The sequence below is a fragment of the Salvelinus sp. IW2-2015 genome, linkage group LG32 (assembly GCF_002910315.2).
Source record: "Salvelinus sp. IW2-2015 linkage group LG32, ASM291031v2, whole genome shotgun sequence".
NCBI classification, from domain to species: domain Eukaryota; kingdom Metazoa; phylum Chordata; class Actinopteri; order Salmoniformes; family Salmonidae; genus Salvelinus; species Salvelinus sp. IW2-2015.
Genome location: NC_036871.1, coordinates 20,881,675 through 20,903,297, shown reverse-complemented (window position 1 = coordinate 20,903,297; position 21,623 = coordinate 20,881,675). Strand labels below are relative to the sequence as shown.

Genomic DNA, 21,623 nt, shown 5'->3' with positions numbered 1-21,623 from the left:
GTGTGTGTGTGTGTGTGTGTGTGTGTGTGTTCATTCCACAGTGCACCCAAGGCCACACCATAAGAGACACCAAAACCACACAGCAATACAAAACTTTGTCACATTTATGATTACTACAGTATAACATTTAATTGAAGGAGTTGTATTAAGTGTAATATATAAAATGATTTGTTATACTGCTTCTGTGGTGCCATGTGAAGGGACAAGTGTTGCTCTGGCTGTGTGAGTTAGAGGCAGATAGACGTAATGGAGTCTCAGTAGTCAACTCCTGGGGTTAGTGAGGAGGTCAAGTCAGAACGAGGACCATCTGACACCAACAGATGGAGGGAGCAAACTTCAAATCAGGACTACAAGACCAAATGTTGATTTTGTGCACACAACAAATGGTTATTTCAGTTTAAATCAAGTTCGCTCCAATGTGCCCATCTCGACTTTGGAGTTCTAACATGCTATGCAGAACTAGGCCTATAACTGGAGAAAAGGAAAGAAGTACTCGAGAATTAAATAATTTGTTCATTTTGCCGCCCGCAGTTTTAGCCTGGCCACTGGACATCTAATACAGTATAGTGTTTACTGTCTACTCACTAGCACCGTAGCCGATTTCACACTGTTTTGCTGGTTTGTGTTCAAAATTGGTGCACCCTGTTCAATATTGGTGCACCCTGGAACATTACATTCAGCTGAATGTAGTTGGCTTAATAGGCCTATTTGTTGAGTTTGTTGTTGTTGATTTGAGTTGGGTGTCACATTGAGAGAATGGCCTACCTACTCCAGTCTGGAGGTAGACTAGATACAGTTCTTCTCTAACGTTCTAACATCTCTAATGTTCTTCTCTCTTTGTGTTCTAGAATGGAGCTGTTCCAGGAGAACCTGTGAAGACAGATAAGAACTCCAGGAGAGGGAACTGGGGAAACCAGATAGAGTTTATCCTCACCAGCGTGGGCTATGCCGTGGGCCTGGGAAACGTATGGAGGTTCCCCTACCTCTGCTACAGAAATGGAGGAGGTACGTCTTCACACTCAACACACTGATTATATAGTAGTAATGACAGCAATACATTCTAGTTTATCCACAATGCCTTTTGAAGTGCTTTGAAAAGCAATCAAAGTAGAAAGAGTTGTCAAGTATGTTCAAGTTTAAGTTTACGTTCCTCACATTGTGTCAGATGGATCCAAGTTATTCTTGGCTTCATTCCCCCTCATTCACTCCTACAGTTGGCTTTAGTCTTCTATACATTTTGCGACCAGGGATCGCCATAGAAGGGCATACATATACAGTAGCCTGTGCATTAGGTCACACAATCACATAGCTGAGTATTATAGCCAAGGGGGCTGGTGTAGCTCAAAGCTCTGCAGTAATAACATCACAGTAGACTTTATCAGCTGGCTGTGGCCTGGGCTGTAGCCCAAAAGGCACCCTATACCCACTAGTTGTGTACTATATAGGGAATAGGGTGCCATTTGGGACACAGGCAGTCTGCTCTTCACTCTCCAGTCCTTCCTTTAACCCATGATCTCAGACTACAGCACTGAGGTTGTTATTCCCCAGATACATTGGCCCCCTGGTAAACCAATCAAGCAGACAGAGGATTGCTGCTTTGCTTAGCATCACTCTCTGTCTGATGCTCCTTAGGACTCAAATCAAATTTAATTTGTCACATGCGCCGAATACAACAGGTGTAGACCTTACCGTGAAATGCTTACTTACAAGCCCTTAACCAACAATGCAGTTTTAAGAAAATAGAGTTAAGAATATATTTTCAAAATAAAATAAGGTCAAATTATAAAATAACAGTCTATGACTTGGATGACTAGAGTCTTTGACAAATATTTGGGCCTTCCTCTAAAACCGCCTAGTATATAGGTCCTGGATGGCAGGAAGCTTGGCCCCAGTGATGTACTGGGCTGTACGCACAATCCTCTGTAGCGCCTTATGTCAGACGCCGAGCAGTTGCCATACCAGGAGGGGATGCAACCGGTCAGGATGCTCTCGATGGTGCAGCTGTATAGCTTTTTGAGGATCTGGGGACCAATGCCAAATCTTTTCAGTCTCCTGAGGGGGAAAAGGTGTTGTCGTGCCCTCTTCACAACTTTCTTGGTGTGTTTGGACCATGATAATTTGTTGGCGATGTGGACACCATTCGCTTCCTTTGGCTTGATGACATTTTCTCACCGCTGGCTGGCCGGCCGTAAAAAACATCAGAGACCTTGCAATATGACCACTGTGAGAGCACTACGTTGCAGAAACAGGATATTGTCATGGGATGCTTTTCTATATGACCTTTTTTCTGTGTCTAGATCTAAACATGACCTTACAATTAGACTGCTTATTCACTGTGCATTACATAGCAGATATATGATATTGTCAATGTCATGGGATGACAACTCTTCTATTTCTGAACTAATTTTCTATTCTAGACAGAAACATGACCTTAAAATCCGTCCACTCACTCACCGAGCATTACATAGCAGAAATGGGATAATGTCATGGCATGGAACTTTTCTGTAATATTTATAAATGTTTCATATGAATGACCATTAGATAAGACATTGGTTGTGAGTAGCAATAATAAACATATACCTACTTACAAGAAGTAATAGTGTAAAGAGTTAAATAACACAAATCTGAGTTCTAATCAATTTCATCAAAACTGTTGACCTGTAGAGTTGACTGACCCATATGTTGTGTTGTGTACTACAGGAGCCTTCATGTTCCCCTACTTCATCATGCTGGTGTTCTGTGGGATCCCCCTGTTCTTCCTGGAGCTCTCATTCGGACAGTTCGCCAGCCAGGGATGCCTGGGGGTTTGGAGGATCAGCCCCATGTTCAAAGGTGAGCCAGTTAACAACCACTGATGCTGTTGGTCAGTCATGTTTAAAACACTGCTGCCATTGCTCAGTCATGTTCAAAGGTGAGCCAACAACCAGTGCTGGTGTTGGTGATTGGCATTAATATCACTACCGTTGGTCAGTGGCATCCAACTAATAACTGACTATCTGATGCTTAAGAAACTGATAGGTTGAAAATAAATTGCAGCATCTATTGTCAGCTTAGAATGCATATGTAAACATTGTTAGAAAACCCACAGATTTTCAACATGTCTTCAGTAAGAGAGCCACGGTCTTGCCTGGTAGTATTCTGAAGTCCTCTACTCTCTCTTTCTCCCTCACCAGGTGTGGGCTACGGGATGATGGTGGTGTCCACCTACATCGGTATCTACTACAACGTGGTGATCTGCATTGCCTTCTACTATTTCTTCTCTTCCATGACCAACCTGCTGCCGTGGACCTACTGCAACAACCCCTGGAACACGCCCACCTGCAACGGCGTGGTGACGCCCACGGGCATCAACAACACCCTGGCCAACGTCACCCGCAGCTTGGTCACCAAGGCCGCTGAGGTTGCCGTGGAGGTGGTCAATAAGACCAAGAGGACCAGCCCCAGCGAGGAGTACTGGAAGTAAGGCATGAGTGAGGGAGTTACTACAAGACCTGTAGAGTACTGGAAGTAAGGCATGAGGTGAGGGGAGTTACTACTAGACCTGTAGAGTACTGGAAGTAAGGCATGAGTGAGAGGGAGTTACTACAGGACCTGTAGAGTACTGGAAGTAAGGCATGAGTGAGAGGGAGTTACTACAGGACCTGTAGAGTACTGGAAGTAAGGCATGAGTGAGAGGGAGTTACTACTAGACCTGTAGAGTACTGGAAGTAAGGCATGAGTGAGAGGGAGTTACTACTAGACCTGTAGAGTACTGGAAGTAAGGCATGAGTGAGAGGGAGTTACTACTAGACCTGGAGAGTACTGAAGTAAGGCATGAGTGAGAGGGAGTTACTACAGGACCTGTAGAGTACTGGAGTAAGGCATGAGTGAGAGGGAGTTACTACTAGACCTGTAGAGTACTGGAAGTAAGACATCGAGGTGAAGAGGGAGTTACTACTAGACCTGTAGAGTACTGGAAGTAAGGCCTAACCTGGACCCAGAGTCGGTTATCAATCTTTATTTGAATTCCAACAGATTTTATTCTAAATCTGGGAGTTACTGTAATTCTGCAACCCAGCAGTACCTGAGTGGGAAGGTGTGGGCACGGCTGACTCTGAGTCAGGCCTACTAGATTAAAGAGACTGGAGTAGATGCTGCAAGGGTTAATACACACTCTACTGCTCCTAGATATGGGTAGTAAAGTAGTGTTCAAAATGTTTTGGCACATAAAGTACACTATATATACAAAAGTATGTGGACACGCCTTCAAATTAGTGTATTCGGCTATTTCAGCCACACCTGTTGTTGACAGGTGTATAATATTGAGCACTCAACCAATGCAATCTCCATAGACAAACATTGGCATTAGAATGGCCTCAGTGACTTTCAACATGGCACCGTCATAGGATGCCACCTTTCCAACAAGTCAGTTCGTCAAATTTCTGCAATGCTAGAGCTGCCCTGGTCAACTATAAGTGCTGTTATTGTGAAGTGGAGACGTCTAGGAGCAACAACGGCTCAGCTGTGGTAGGCCACACAAGTTCACAGAAGGGGATCACCGAGTGCTGAAGCACGTAGCACATAAAAATCTTCTGTCCTCGGATGCAACACTCACAAAAGAGTTCCAAACTGCCTTTTAGGCTGCTCAGCACAAGAACTGTTAGTCGGGAGCTTCATGAAATGGGTTTCCATGGTCGAGCAGCCTAAGATCACCATGCACAATGCCAAGCGTCGGCTGGAGTGGTGTAAAGCTCGCCACCATTGGACTCTGGAGCAGTGGAGTGATGAATCACGCTTCACTATCTGGCAGTCTGATGAACCAATCTGGGTTTGGTGGATGCCAGGAGAACGCTACCTGCCCGAATGCTTAGGGCCAACTGTAAAGTTTGGTGTAGGAGGAATAATGGTCTGGGGCTGATTTTCATGGTTCGGACTACACCCCTTAGTTCCAGTAAAGGAAAAGCGAGGTCCATACAGAAATGGTTTGTCGAGATCGGTGTAGCAGAACTTGACTGGCCTGCACAGAGCCCTGACCTCAACCCCCTCTAACACTTTGGGATGAATTGGAACGCTGACTGCGAGCCAAGCCTAATCGCCCAGAATCAGTGCCCGACCTCACTGATGCTCTTATGGTTGAATGGAAGCAAGTCCCCACAGCAATGCTCCAACATCAAGTGGAATGCCTTCCCAGAAGAGTGGAGGCTATTATAGCAGCAAAGAGGGACCAACTCCATATTAGTGCCCATGATTTTGTAATGAGATGTTCGACGAGAAGGTGTCCACATACTTTTGGTCACATAGTGCATGTCTGACTATGGGTAAACAGAAGAGTGTGTGTGTATCTCTGTAAGGCAATGTTGTTTTAGATGCTCTAGTCCTGTCCAGTCAGATGTGCCTTGCTAATCCTGGCCTATGATTAATCATCCCGCATTCAACAAGCATTACACATACTGTAGTTGACTGTCTGAAGTACACAAGATTAGATGTTAAGTATATTTTCCTTGACAAGAATAGTATATTGATCCCCTAGTGAATGGGGAGTAGTGTAGCTGTTTTATTCCCCTAGCATAGAGAATAGGGGCCATTCGAAGGGAGCGGTGTGCTTGGTTAATGGCTTTCTAAATTGTTTGTGCTCAGCTTTCATTCCGGGTGATGTCTTCACTATACTATGAATGGAGTTGTATTTCCTGCCTATTGTCAGTAAAGATAAACCATTGTGTTGTCACCAAGTTGTTTTTCGGTCATGCTGCTACATTGAAATATGTGCTTCGCTCGCTGTAATACAAGGGATCATCCGAACAATTCTCCTTCTCTATCTCTCATGAGTGAACATATAGCCATTGTTTGTCCCTGCGGCACTGACTCTACATTCTGCATTTCTCTATTAAGGCGTTGTTGTGAATAGACACTGTGATTAATTGTGTGCATTCCCCACAGACACTATGTTCTGCAGATCTCAGACGACATCGGGAATTTCGGTGAAGTCCGTCTCCCTATTCTGGGATGTCTGGCCGTGTCCTGGGTGGTGGTCTTCCTCTGTCTCATCAGAGGAGTCAAGTCTTCAGGCAAGGTGAGCAGCGGTGTCTATCGCTCTGTCTCCCTGTTTTTCTCTCTCTTCTCACTCTTATCTCTCTACGTTCTCTCTCTCACCTCCAAAAGTCATTGATTGGGCCAGTAGTTTTTCCCGGTCAGGTTACTTAGTCTATGATCAAGAAAAACTCCTAGTCATAATGTATCATTGACACCCATTAGGAGATGTTCTAACTCATTCTTCACCTCTCGACGGTCCTCAGGTGGTGTACTTCACAGCCACATTCCCCTACGTGGTGCTGACCATCCTCTTCATCAGAGGCATCACCCTGGAGGGAGCTGTCACCGGCATCAAGTACTACCTGACCCCACAGTGGCATAAGATCCTCGACGCTAAGGTATGGGTAATCATTTAGGAAATGTAGTAAATATAGTAATAAGTAATGTAAATCTATGTCATTAGATACGGTCATGCTGCTAGTTAAGTACTACTTTACGAGCTGTTGACGTTGACTTTTTATAACTCATATAATAGCTCTGTAGCTCTTCATAGCGTAACGTTGTAGGCTGTCTCATCACACAGAGACTACTTTAAAATCAGATGTAATATGCCTCAGATATGAAATAAGTTTTCTTCGGTGGTTGTATTGACACATGGTTTTCTGTCTGTCCAGGTGTGGGGAGACGCTGCCTCTCAGATCTTCTACTCTCTGGGCTGTGCATGGGGTGGGCTCATCACTATGGCCTCCTACAACAAGTTCCACAACAACTGCTACAGGTACTCTACTCTTCCTCTTCCCCTGCTGTTCCTCCCTTAACTCTCCCCTCTACTACCAAATAAACCCTGGGTGAGTCCCTAATGGCACCCTATAGGCCCTGGTCAAAGGTAGTGCACTATAAAGGGAAATTGATACCAATTGGGCCACTTCTGCTGTCTGAGTTGTATAAGAAGTGAAGGGTAGTGTGTGCGGTTACACTGCAGTACTTTTTCATGCTTGGTTGGAGTGAATCAGAAAGGGTCTTTGTTGCCTCTCTGGGTGCAATCACGCTACAGTGTCAGCAGTGATTAACAGAAAGGGTGCAGAATGAGGGGGGCAGCTGCAAATCGCAGGAATTGATGGAGTATGGCGTGGTGGTGTGCACTGCATGCCATTGTACTGTAGGTGGAGGCCAGAGGCAGCGCACTGGGAGTAGAGAGACACATTTATTTATTTTTACTCTTGTTAATTACCTGCGGTTGCATTGTTCATTGTAGTTTACAGTAGTCAAACTCAAAGCTCCCTTGCAAACTGGAAGAGGTTTTCTCTTCTGATTAGCACCACCATGTGGTGGAAGCAGTGAAGTGGCGGACAGGATACTATGAATCAATGATAGTGTAGTGACTGATAAACCCACCAGTTGTAAGAAACCAGGAAAAATATCTCACTATTTAGTATAATCATGATTTTTTATGATGTAATTAAGACTTTGACTGTTTAGTATTCATGAATCTGCACTGGAAGGAAGAATGATGGTGAAATGCACAGATGGCTTCTTAGTGCTTACTTACACAGAGACCTATAAAACTACTAATAACTACTAATTCTACTAATAAAATGTTCTTCCTGTTTTCTCTTTTTTGATTGGTCGCCCATACAGAGACAGCATCATCATCAGCATCACCAACTGTGCGACCAGCGTGTATGCAGGCTTTGTCATCTTCTCCATCCTGGGCTTCATGGCCCACCACCTGAACGTAGATGTATCTGAGGTGGCCGACCACGGTCCCGGCCTGGCCTTCGTGGCCTACCCAGAGGCCCTCACTCTGCTGCCCATCTCCCCCCTCTGGTCACTGCTCTTCTTCTTCATGCTCATCCTGCTGGGCCTGGGGACGCAGGTGAGTCAATCAACCACCATGACATCCTGGCTGTGTCACAAATGGCACTATATTCCCCCAGGGCTCTGGTGAAAATGTGTCACTATGAAGGGAATAGGATGCCATTTGGGATGCAGCACCTGTCTAATAGGACACATTTTTGAAATAGAATTGAAGGACTGCATGACCGAACATAGTCAGTTGGGCTCAACTTGACACCTAGATGTTTTTTTTAATTTTCATGTTGGAGAAAGTGGGTTGGAGAAGTAGATATAAGAAGTCAATGCTGAGTGATAACCTGTCAATGTGTCCCTGTGTGTAGTTCTGCCTGCTGGAGACCCTGGTGACAGCCATTGTGGATGAGATTGGTACTGACTGGATCGTTAGGAACAAGACGGTGGTCACAGGAGGAGTGGCTATAGTGGGCTTCCTGCTGGGGGTGCCGCTCACCACACAGGTAATGGACAAGAGATGTTTACACACACACAAACATACACTGCATGCATACACACATAAATACACATTAGGGTTGAATATTTATCTGGTATTTTATTCTCAGTTTATAATAACCGAGAATAAATCACTTTCTCCCGGGTAACCCGGTATTTCCGGTCAAAACCAGAAGTGTCATTCATAGGCATATAAATAGGTCTATGTCTAGATTTGATTAGAGCTTTGATCGAAAATTCAAGCCTGACGCTACCTGAGCCTGATGAGTCATACATTAAATACATTTTATGAGCCCAAGCCCAAAAAAGCCCAAATGATTGTGCCCTTATCCAATACATATATGATATATGGGCTAATGCACATATGCACGACAGAAAAACATAAAAGCCCATAGATGTCTCTAGCTGCAGTTGAAGTCGGAAGTTTACAAACACTTAGGTTGGAGTCATTACAACTCGTTTTTCAACCACTCCACAAATTTCTTGTCAACAAACTATAGTTTTGGCAAGTCGGTTAGGACATCTAATTTTTCCAACAAATGTTTACAGACAGATTATTTCACTTATAATTCACTGTATCAATATTCCAGTGGGTCAGAAGTTTACATACACTAAGTTGACTGTGCCTTTAAACAGCTTGGGAAAATGATGTCATGGCTTTAGAAGCTTCTGATAGGCTAATTGACATAATTTGAGTCAATTGGAGATGTACCTGTGGATGTATTTCAAGGCCTACCTTCAAACTCAGTGCCTCTTTGCCTGACATCATGGGAATATCAAAAGAAATCAGCCAAGACCCCAGAAAAAAAATTGTAGACCTCCACAAGTCTGGTTCATCCTTGGGAGCAATTTCCAAACACCTGAAGGTACCACGTTCATCTGTACAAACAATAGTACACAAGTATAAACACCATGGGACCACGCAACCGTCATACCGCTCAGGAAGGAGACGCGTTCTGTCTCCTAGAGATGAACGTACTATGGTGAGAAAAGTGTAAAATCAATTCCAGAACAACAGCAAAGGACCTTGTGAAGATGCTGGAGGAAACAGGTACAAAAGTGTCTATATCCACAGTAAAACGCATCCTATATTGACATAACCAGAAAGGCCGCTCAGCAAGGAAGAAGCCACTGCTCCAAAACCGCCATAAAAAAGCCAGACTACGGTTTGCAACTGCACATGGGGACAAAGATCGTACTTTTTGGAGAAATGTCCTCTGGTCTGATGAAACAAAAATAGAACTGTTTGGCCATAATGACCATCCCAACCGTGAAGCCCGGGGCTGGCAGCATCATGTTGTGGTGGTGCTTTGCTGCAGGAGGGACTGGTGCATTTCACAAAATAGATGGAATCATGAGGTAGGAAAATTATGTGGATATATTGAAGCAACATCTCAAGACATCAGTCAGGAAGTTAAAKCTTGGTCGCAAATGGGTCTTCCAAATGGACAATGATCCCAAGAATACTTCCAAAGTTGTGGCAAAATGGCTTGAAGGACAACAAAGTCAAGGTATTGGAGTGGCCATCACAAAGCCCTGGCCTCAATCCCAAATTTGTTGGCAGAACTGAAAAGGCGTGTGCGAGCAAGGAGGCTAACAAACCTGACTCAGTTACACCAGCTCTGTCAGGAGGAATGGGCCAAAATTCACCCAACTTATTGTGGGAAGTTTGTGGAAGGCTACCCAAAATGTTTGACCCAAGTTAAACAATTTAAAGGCAGTGCTACCAAATACTAATTGAGTGTATGTAAACTTCTGACCCACTGGGAATGTGATGAAATAATAAAAGCTGAAATAAATAATTCTCTATACTATTATTTTGACATTTCACATTCTTAAAATAAAGTGGTGATCCTAACTGACCTAAGACAGGGAATTTTTACTCGGATTAAATGTCAGGAATTGTGAAAAACTGAGTTTAAATGTATTTGGCTAAGGTGTATGTAAACTTCCGACTTCAACTGTATATGCTCTCTTGTGTAAATGAATGAAACTAGCTCCAGTAGGCTAATACAGTGTGAACTGTATTACTGCACTGTATTGTATTAAACTGTCCTCTTAGTATGTATTTTGTCACTTCCTTTTGAACGCGGAACGAGGGAGAGCTAGTTTATTACTAGCTAGCTACCTTCTGAGTGTGGATCCTGCGACGCGGGTGGCATAAGTCGCTGTGTTCCTGCCGACCAAGGCCGGATCTGAGGAGCTGTTTGGAGTAGCAGCTAGCCTAGCTGCTAGCTAGCTGTCTGTCAAGCTAGCAGTGTTTTCTGGAGGGCTTGAACGCAGCCCGCGATGTGGTTAGCCATTGTGGCTGGGACCGAGGATTGTCCCGGGCTTGTGGCTGGCTAGATCCCTGTTGTTTGTTGTTGTTTTCACTCTTCCCTACGACCTGCCCTGTCTGGAACGGCGAGGAGTAATCATGTAACCTACGCTGCTACCATGACAAAGACCAAAGACGGCTGGAGTACCATTGTTGTTGAGGACAGTGGTGTCTCTCTATCACAGGTGAAGGATCTTTTAGTCGAACAAACATAGTTCTACAAGCAGTTGTTCCAGCAACAAGAACATAGCTTCAAGTGTCCAAATACTGGTGGAGTCAACTAATAAAAGAATGGACAACCTGACCAAAGAAGTCCAGGACCTGAAGAACAGTTTGCCGTTCTCCCAGGTTCAGCTCGATGAGTTTGAGCAGGAGAACGGCAAGATGACAGCAATCTGTAAATTATTAAGAGAGAACATCAGTTCTGTATGTGATAAGAATGATTGAGAAATCAAGATTATCTCAATGGACAATCAAGACTGAACAACATGGTTGTGGACGGAATTGAAGAATTTCCACATGAGACCTGGAACGGAGTCTGAGGACAAAGTGAGAGAAATGATCTCTGAGAAATTGAAGATGGACTACAGGAAGATTGAAGTGGAGCGTGCCCACAGGACTGGAAAACCCCCCACCGACCCAGGTGACAGGCCCAGGTGATAGGCCCAGGTGATAGGCCCAGGCCGATAGTGGTCAAGTTCCTGAGGTTCAAGGACAAGGTAGCTGTTCTGGAAAGAGCCAAGAACTTGAGAGGAGTGTATATCTTCCGCAACGAGTAGTATCCGGAAGTTGTGCGCCAAAAGAGGAAAGAACTTATCCCAGCCATGAAAAATGCCAGAGCGCATGGGTACCTTGCTTACATTCGCTATGACAGGCTCTTTGTCCACCATCCCTCCTAAAAGCCTGGAAGGAATGAGAGAGCCAAGCCTATGGGTGTGTAGCTTCAACCCCGCAGCACACACACTTACACACAGCAACTGATTAATTGACTGCTGAATGTATTTCTTTTCTCTTGCTTTGTTTGCACTTTTCCATATTATGTCTATCTCTGATAAGCCACCCAGGAAAGGGCTGAAAATAGCCCATATTAATATATGTAGCCTTAGAAATAAGGTTAATGAAATCAATAACTTGCTAACATCAGATAACATTAATATATTAACCATTTCTAAGACTCACTTAGATAATTAATTTGATGATACAGCAGTAGCAATACAAGGATATAACATCTATAGAAGATACAGGAATGCTTATAGGGGAGGTGTTGCTATATATAGTCAGAGCCATATCCCTGTAATGCTTAGAGAAGATCTTATGTCAAGTGTTATTGAAGTGTTGTGGTTGCAGGTTCACTTGGCACATCTAAAGCCTTTTCTTTTGGGGTGTTGCTGTAGGCCACCAAGTGCTAACAGTCAGTATCTAAATAATAGGTGTGAAATGCTTGATAGTCTATGTGATGTAAACAGAGAGGTCTACTTTATTGGGGACCTGAATATTGACTGGTTTTCATCAAGCTGTCCTCTCAAGAGGAAGCTTCTTACTGTAACCAGTGCCTGTAATTTGGTTCAGGTTATTAATCAACCTACCAGGGTGTCTACAAACACTACATGAACAAGATCATCCACATGATGTATTGATCACATTTTTACTAGTATTGTAGAACTTTGTTCTAAAGCTGTATCCATACCCATTGGATGCAGTGATCACAATATAGTGGCTATATCCAGGAAAGCCAAAGTTCAGAAAGCTGAGCCTAAAATAGTGTATAGGAGATCATACAAAATATTTTGCTGTGATTCTTATGTGGATGATGTTAAAAATATGTGTTGTTCTGATGTGATTAATAAGGAGCATCCAGACGCTGCACTTGATGATTTTAAGAAATTGCTTCTTCCAATTATTGATAAACATGCACTGACTGTTAGAACTGTTAAGGCTCCATGGATTGACGAGGAATTGAAAAAATGTATGGTTGAAAGAGATGGGGCAAATGTAGTAGCTAATAAATCTGGCTGCACAACTGACTGGCTGACTTACTGCAAATTGAGAAGTGATGTGACTAAACTCAACAAAGAGAAAAGAACAATAAACTGTATGATGAAGCCAAGATCAATGATATAAAGAATGGTGTTGTGGAAATTACCACCAGGGACACCTGAAGTCAATATTAAATTAATCATTATTTATTATCAGCAAGCTGGAGAGGTTCCAACAAACTTAATACACCATAGTACATGCTGGTTGGGAGCTCCGCTGGGGCAGTCCCGTTAGTTCTCTTATATACTGCTTACACAGACAAGTAATATTTGCATGATTTAGCTTATTCATTATCCATAATTAATTAATCATTAACGTTTGGTTCATGCATGTGACCGACCAATACCTCACGAGGCTTCCTCTCTCCAAGCTGAGACCTTGAAACTGAGACACCCCTTCGGTTCTCAAAACAATGTTCTGGGCATACTGACAATCGCTTATACAGCTTAACACGTCCTTTCTGAGACTGAGAGTTCCTCCCAGGCATGATCAATCAGTCACTTGCATGATCCCAGTCAAATTGGTTATTAGAAAAGCACAAACATAAAAAAAATTCCTTCACAATCAAAAAAAACTTTGAAGTACTTTAAATGAAATTATGGGCAGAAAGACGAATTCAACAATTCAACTTAGATGGCTTATTCATCACAAAACCATTTGATGCTACCAACTATTTTAAAGACTACTTCATTAGCAAAGTGGGCAAACTCAGGCAGTAAATGCTACAATGAACAGTGAGCTATGCATAAAAAAATAAAAAATAATTGAAATTTGTAAAGTTAGTGTGGGAGAGGTGGTATCGAAATATTGGTATCGATCAATAATGACAAACCCCCTGGCATTGGCAACTTAGATGGAGAGCTACTGAGGATGGTAGGTGACTCTATAGCCACTCCTATATGTCATATCTTTAATCTGAGCCTAGAGGAAAGTCTTTGTCCTCAGGCCGGAGGGAAGCCAAAGTCATTCCACTACCCAAGAGTGGTAAAGCAGCCTTTACTGGTTCCAACAGCAGACCTATCAGCTCGCTGCCAGCTCTTAGCAAACTGTTGAAAAAAATGTGTTTGACCACATTCAATGCTATTTCTCTGTAAACAAATGAACAACAGACTTTCAGCATGCTTACAGAGAAGGGCACTCAACATACTGCACTGATACAAATCTCTGATGATTGGTTGAAAGACATTTATAGTAAGAAGACTGTTGGAGCTGTACTGGGAGATTTCAGTGCAGCCTTTGACATTATTGACCATAACCTGTTGTTGAGAAAACGCATGTGTTTTGGCTTTTCAACCTCTGCGATATCGTGGATTCAGAGCTATCTATCTAATAGAAATCAAAGGGTTTTCTTTAAAGGAAGCTTTTCTAATGTAAAAAATGTAAAGTGTGGTGTACCGCAGGGCAGCTTTCTAGGCCCTCTACTCTTCTAGCGAATTTTATTTTAATTTTGAAATATTATATATGTATAATTGGTAGGCTGACGCATATATACAGTGCATTCGAAAGTACGCTCCGAGACGATGCTGTCTCGGAGCTCTACGGACAATTCCTTCAATTCCTTTTTGCTCTGACATGCACTGTCAGCTGTGGGGCCTTATATAGACAGGTGTGTGCCTTTCCAAATCATGTCCAATCAATTGAATTCACCACAGGTGGACTCCAATCAAGTTGTAGAAACATCTCAAGGATGATCAATGGAAACAGTATGCACCTGAGCTCAATTTTGAGTCTCATAGCAAAGGGTCTGAATACTTATGTCAATAAGTTATTTCTGTTTTTTATTTTTAATACATTTGCTAAAATGGCTAAAAACCTGTCTACGCTTTGTCATTGTGGGGTATTGTGTGTAGATTGATTAGTTAAAAAAATAAAATAATTAGAATAAGGCTGTAACGTAACAAAATGTGGAAAAAGGGAAAGGGTCTGAATACTTTCCGAAGGCATTGTACCTTTCATATAATATTTCCCCTAATGTTATTAGCCTACCTTCTCTTTCGCTCTCTATTGTTGCTTCATACATTCCTCACTTTCAACAGTTAAATGAAATAAGTTTTGTTGTCCTTCATCATTCTAATGACATGCTTGAATAATATAGGACTAGAATTAAATGCAGACTGCTTTCACTTATCTTCACAAAGATTGAATGGTTGGGTCTGAATAAATAACTGTTATAGCCTACCGCCATCGCGTGTTCACTCTTCAAACTACCCGTGAGTTCTGTTGGCATGTAACATTCAGCAAACAAATCGGGATAAGAAATGCTAAAAAAGAAAAATGTCCAGCAAGCTATTCTAGTCTAGCTTTTCCTGCATGGGACTCCAAGAGCTAAGGAGTGTTATTTAAGTAGAGGCTAGCGGAGGACAGGTTTGTGCGTATTGCGCAAGAGTCAGAGGCGATAAGTTAGAAGCTTATTATGCACAATTATACACTTATTATACAAGGCTAATACTGCATTGAATGTATTACCTGAAAGAGGTAGGCTAGTATATATATATATATATATATATATATCTATCTATCCCTCTCAAACTTGAACAGGATTATCTATTTTGGATGCAATTTGAAGGGACTTGATGGAGAAAGAAAGACTGCCAGAGAGTGCTCGCGTGTGCACTGATTTAAAACAACAATAAGTGTATGTCTGGATTGGAGTCAATGGAATGGTATCAAAGACGTGGTTTCCGTGTGGTTGATACCACTCCATTGACTCTATTCCAGCCATTATTATGAGTCGTCCTTCCCTCAGCAGCCTCCACTGAGATGGAAATGTGTAAATTAGACGCACATTCTGTCTTTATATTACTGTAGCATAGACTATGCTGCAGCAAATGTAGGCCTACCATGATGAGATATGTCTACATGCATTGTGAACTGTGCTCCATACTGAGAGGGACGGTATGTCCCCACCCTGAGCATTGATGATTCATGCAGAGAGCAGAAGGCCGTAGAGAAGCCAGATTCAGACATCGCATATCATTTAACAGCTCATAGAAGTAATTTATTATAATGTTTCTGTTTCTCGCAGTTATTTATCCCGGGAAAAGGGAGTTGTTTTGGCTGGGAAATCTTGATAACTGGGTTCCCGCCATTCAACCCTAATATACATGCATGTGCACACACACACATAAACACACACGTAATTATTCAGGGGTATAATCATTAGTCCAAACAGTTGCAAAACGTTTTGTTTTGCAACAAAACTGTTGTTTCTATTGGACAAATTCAGGTAGGTCCCTCACCGTTTTGTTCCATTTGCTTCCGTTCTGGTTCCTAGTGAATACTCCCCAGGGCACAAATATTCAGGATGCATACTGATTTAGTATTCTCCACCTGTGCTCTCATGTCTATAGGCTGGGATCTACTGGCTGCTGCTGATGGATAACTATGCTGCTAGTTTCTCTCTGGTTATCATCTCCTGCATCATGTGCATCTGCATCATGTATGTCTATGGTGAGTCCAACTGTCTTTCTTTGATTATAAATATCTATTGTGCACAATGCTCTGCCAAGGCTATTGGTGAAAGCTAATCAAACTGAATGACTGTTTGTGTTCAGGACACAAGAAATACTTCAAGGACGTTGAGATGATGCTGGGTTTCCCCCCTCCAATCTTCTTCCGGGTCTGCTGGAGATTCGTGTCCCCCATCATCATATCTGTAAGAGCATTTCATCAGCCCCGTTTCCAGTAGCTACCCTCCAGGGCCCCCGAGTTGACATGTTATGAGGCTTCACCTGCTCTGCATTCCACACACTTGTCGTTCATTTGTATGGCTACACTTTCACTTTTGCCTTGTTCTCAACAAAACCTGTTGTACAAAATATATGTCTGAATACCAGAATGACCTAGACCTAGGACACAACTTGATGAGCATACTGTACTTACTTTCTTTATGCAAATGTCAATAATGTTTGTCCGTTTCAAACTTTTCGACAGAATTACAGATAGAACTGAGTGACTAGTGATTTGTAGGATCTCTATGTGTACTTGACACAAATGGTCCCTCTCTGTCTTTTATATTTGCAGTTCATCCTGATCTTCACAGTGATCCAGTACAAGCCCATCACCTACAACGACTATGTGTACCCCGGCTGGTCTCTTGCCATCGGCTTCCTTATGGCCATGTCCTCCGTCATCTGCATACCCATCTATGCTCTCTACAAGATCGCCAAGTCTGAGGGAACCACATTTTTAGAGGTAAAATCCACAGTAGCGCTCTGTCTGTGTTTAGTGTTGGAAAGCAGATGTGGTTGGCATTCTAAGACTGGTGAAAGTGTCATTTTTGTTTTGTTTGTTAAATGGAACATTTTGTCGAAGGGGTGCTCGATCTAAAAGAAATGGATGGTAAAAGGGAGAACCCGATGGGTGATATGTTATTACGTAACTTGCATTACATCATTTTCCCAACTGCTTTACCTGCCTCTAATTAGCAATACATAATGAACCTATGTCGCTCCCATCACATTGACCTCTGACCCTCCACCCCTTACAGCGGTTGAAGAATTCGTGCAAGCCAGACGTGAAATGGGGCCCGGCCCTGAGTGAGCATCGGATAGGCCTCTACGCCACCCCAGGCTCAGAGGGAGAGGTGGAGGTGCGTCCCCTGAAAGAGGAGCTGAAGGAGAAGGAGAAGGAGGATGAGAAGAGGGATGAGATCAGCCTCACCATCCAGGGCAGCAACGGCTCAACAGCACACAACACTACCCCCAGCGCATAGAGGCCCCCACTGGGCTAGTGCCAGTCCCCACCCAACCACCCTTTCCCACAGCACACCGCAACGTGGGGGAGAGCCCGCTCACTGGAGACCTTTACATATTGTAAGGGCTTATTATTTCTAACCTCTAGAGAAATTGGCCGTCATCCAAAAGATTTTCACCTCTTGTTTCGAACATAATTTAATTATGCATTTTTTTTCTCTTCTTCATATTATGCAGGCGTGTGTACACACTGTGAATACATGGCACAATAGGGGAGGGACAACATTTTTCTCCTTCATCTGTAAAGATATCCAGCAGAATTGGCAACTTTTCTAGTGGCAGTGCTGGGGTATTTAAAGCTGGAGGCCAAGTGTTCTTTGCGTCAGTGCTGTAGACATCTGAATGGAACCACTCTAGGGACTGATCTTTCCCTCCTGCTGTTTTATCTACGGTATAGCTTTTGACTCTCAGTACCCTCTAATACAATATAGTCTATACTATACTCAGACTGTTACGTATGCTGCTTTAGGGTTACCCAGAACAACTCAAATTGGAGTAAGCCAATGGCTTTTTAGCTACTGATCTGACACATATTTCATTTGACTAACTATACAGTTAAGCCCTTGTACTTCAAATGATGTAAACAACTAACATACATTACAGCACCAACTCCCCAAACACACACAGAATGTTGGTCTCCAGCATTCTGAACAGCTACCCTGACTGAAGCACATGACTTCCCAATGCCCATTCTCAGGGTCCCAAAACAATTTACTACTTACTGAACACGTTCAATACCTGAGTAAATGTTTCTATGATTATGGTAGGCTTTACATTAGAGAGGGAGCTAAGAAAAAGACAACCATAACATGTTCACACACAAAAACAAATGGGTGGATGGATGCAACTCAGTACAATAAAGTGCCATCTCTCTTTTAGTCTTCCAAGCATTTCCGTGGGAAATGCATCTCGAAATGTGGCATCTCACTTTTCGCATCTCACTTGTGAAGGGAGCATTTGATTGAGGACCGAAGCAGCTAGCATATCGAGGAGGGAGTACACAGTGGTGTTGCCTCATAGCCTCTGTTACTCACAAGTAGGATTTGCCCCAACCAGGCATGTTACCAAAAAACATGTTGAACATGCATGAACTTTAATATCTCGGTGACATAGCTGGAGTATGTGTCTTTGTTAACTTTTTCAAAACTGAGAGACTTGCATCAGCAGGTGTCTTTGCAGAGGAAAATAAATGTATTTACAAGCGTTTTAAAGCTCTGAGCCAAGTAATGGTGTGATTGGATGTGGAAACAGGAAGGAGAGAGGCCATTGGTTGCCCTGGAGATGGAGCTTGTCTCCAGGAGAATAAAAAAAACTTCAGTCATCTTTACTGAATTATGTAGTTTATATGTAGTTGTATAGTATCGTTCTCTCTATAGAATTCTTATTTTTATCTTTTATTATTGTAAATTAACATAGTAAATAATTATAAGGAAAACATGTTGATGTTGTAAGAAGCAACAGTATCTTAAGAAATAACAGTAATGTTTACCATTCCTCATCCATGACTTGATTTTTTACTGGTAATTGTTTTATTTTAGGGGGTTGGAGTGGGAGGGACATGTATTTCAGTCACTTTGTGAAAGGATGCTGTTGTGGTTGTGTTTAGGGTGGGAGTAGTGCTCTCACAGGTTGCTGGAATTGGCAATTGTCAAGAAGTCCCATCTCTCCATCTAATTTGAGGCATTTGTCTCCGCTCTGTTACGTTGCATCTGTGTTGCAGTGAGGCAACGACCAGTCTGTGGTAACATTGTAAATCCACTGGGTCCTTGCCTGGCCTACACTGATGGAGAGAGGTAGTCTGGCAATGCAGCTGCTAAAGAGCTAGAGCATCGTATCTCGGTGAAACTACAGATTTTGTATTTCTTCTTTAACCAGTCCGTCACTGTATATAATGTTCAACATCTTTATCTGACTGCATAAATCCAGTTTCTGCTGTCATATGAGTTGTTCTCCTTCCATTTTACTTCAGTTTCACTGTGTTAAAAGTGTCATGACAGTTAGCTATCCAGACGTTGTCCAAAATAGAAACAAAACCTTGCAGTCCAACAGGAGGCATGTCTGACACTCAGGGGAGTAGGTAGTGGTTATTTTGTCCTACATGGCCTCTTATTGCCTTTGTAATGGGGAATAGGGTTCCATTTGGGACCTACCCAAAGTTGTTGGTTATTTAAACAAAAAAACAAGCACACCAGTAGGTTAGATGCAGCCCAACAGACTCAAGTTTTACTTCAGATGGAAACAGACTAGTGTGTTCTCCTATGATGACAGAAGCACAGTACAGCCACACTACTGAATCTGTTATAAAGCAGAGTAGTAGTGGTCCTGGAATGACGATAGCACAGGATATTAATAATGATGTTGCTTTTAACTGATGTGTGTGTCTTGAAAAGTTAGAAACACTATGGATACATATCATTTTGGTAATAAGAAGTTGACAGCAAGTGTAAATGGTTGAGCTAAAGTGGGTTAGTATATAATGGCCCTGGTGACATCATTTGATAACAGAATTATTCTCGACATGCCCGGCTGAGGCTAGGGAGTCCTCTAGGACTTTTATTTCTTCTTCTTGTTGAACTGTTGACTTGTAGTCCTCTTCTTTATCATAGTAGTAAGTTAGGATAACCACCATGCTATTGCAACCCTTTGGTCTCTACTATCCCTGGAATTCTTCCTCTATCAGAGGACTGGTGTTTGTGTGTTTTTATGTTTTTATTTGGGTGTATTATTATTTTCTTATAGTATAATTAGCCAGTGTTTAGTGTAATATGTATTTCTGTGTAGTGGATACCCTACTGATAACTACTATGTTTAGACCACGATAGTGTCAGTATTGATGTCATGTAATTCTAATCAATCAGTAACGATCCATTTTTTCATCTAACAAAACACAAACTACCTTTTTAAGAGACCTTTTGTTTTTGTACTAAAAAAAACCATGTATTTTATCGTCACGATTTATCATCCATGTTCAGTGACACTACCTTTATCTTGTTCTAAAAGCCAGCTGATATCAAAAGTATTGCCAAACAAAAGCTTGGGTTGAAACTTGAAATTCAAAGGAATGCATTTACCAGTATGTTCTGTTGGAGGTACATGACATAATAAGTGTTAAATCTATTTTACATAGTAATAATGCCAACAGTATTAAGTGAACACTGTGGTACTGTACTGCAGTCACATCTGTTTACAATATAGCGACTGTGCTGTAAAGTTTTTGTGTAAACAGACTGGCCTTTTCAATTTGGTGGAGGAGTAGTTTACGAGCATTATGTGGCAAATAAAGAAAAGGAAATCAAACAGCATAATCAGCAACATTGCTCGGGCCCCAGGAAGAGTAGCTGCTGCTTCAGCTAATGGGGATCTGAATAAGACAAAATAACATTGTAAATGCAAAACATGACATTAGATCAAAATATCAATGTATTGGGGAACTATGTATGAAAGGGTGATTTTGTTTATCTTATTCTTCCTTTTTTGATCACTGGGATTATTATTTCATTAACTTGGCATTTTATCATTTGGTGAGACCCTTCCATTATAATGATCAACCTAAGAAGGTAGTGTAAAAGGACACATTGAATGAATATGCATATATTTCTGACCTTTCTGATCACCTCATATTGAAATCACTGTAGTAAAAGTCTTCTATATATGGAATGTAAGAAATTAATACATGTTAGCAATTCTGAAAACGTATAGTAGGCTTTTACTGTACTAAAACTGATTGATCTGCTCTGTGATTCACTACAATCACAGAGATGTCTGCATTTCTTACTCATAAACATGTTTTTACAAGTTGTTTCAGCACTTTAAATCAAGTCATGTGTTTATAACATATCTAATACAAACTTCCGTTTTGAAATAAGGCTTTACAATGGTCTGAGTAAACTGTTGTCACTGTCAGCAGAGTAGACATGATGTTATGCCAATGTAAATTCTATCATAAGGGAGAATAAAGCACAAATGAAATGAACACAGTACTGGTACTTTATCATATATATCTAACCATGTCTCTTGTACCTTGGGGCCAAAATCCATTGAATTGTCTTAGTCATGTCAGCTGTATATCGTAAACTGTTCAATTACAAATGGTAAATAAAATCTATTTTAAAGATCACTCAAGTGTGGTTTATGTCCCATCTAGATTACACAACATGCAGTGTTTTCTCTTTCTGAACAGGTAATCACTTTCGTTAGATTGG

At 42.0% G+C, this 21,623-nt stretch overlaps 1 protein-coding gene across 6 annotated transcripts in view; it reads left to right on the top strand.

The window, feature by feature from the left end:
* slc6a9 (solute carrier family 6 member 9) overlaps window positions 1-21,538 on the top strand; it is an 86,350-nt gene extending 64,812 nt beyond the window's left edge. For all 6 annotated transcript variants that reach the window (XM_023977936.3, XM_023977933.2, XM_023977934.2 and 3 more), the window contains 12 exons: window positions 849-1,005; window positions 2,701-2,832; window positions 3,174-3,459; window positions 5,917-6,049; window positions 6,273-6,407; window positions 6,684-6,787; window positions 7,648-7,885; window positions 8,187-8,321; window positions 16,018-16,117; window positions 16,222-16,322; window positions 16,691-16,861; window positions 17,157-21,538. In XM_023977936.3, the coding sequence (XP_023833704.1) occupies window positions 849-1,005; window positions 2,701-2,832; window positions 3,174-3,459; window positions 5,917-6,049; window positions 6,273-6,407; window positions 6,684-6,787; window positions 7,648-7,885; window positions 8,187-8,321; window positions 16,018-16,117; window positions 16,222-16,322; window positions 16,691-16,861; window positions 17,157-17,381 (1,917 nt within the window). In that variant the 3' untranslated portion in view covers window positions 17,382-21,538. The remainder of the gene's footprint in view (window positions 1-848; window positions 1,006-2,700; window positions 2,833-3,173; window positions 3,460-5,916; window positions 6,050-6,272; window positions 6,408-6,683; window positions 6,788-7,647; window positions 7,886-8,186; window positions 8,322-16,017; window positions 16,118-16,221; window positions 16,323-16,690; window positions 16,862-17,156) is intronic.
* The last annotated feature ends 85 nt before the right edge of the window (window positions 21,539-21,623 follow it).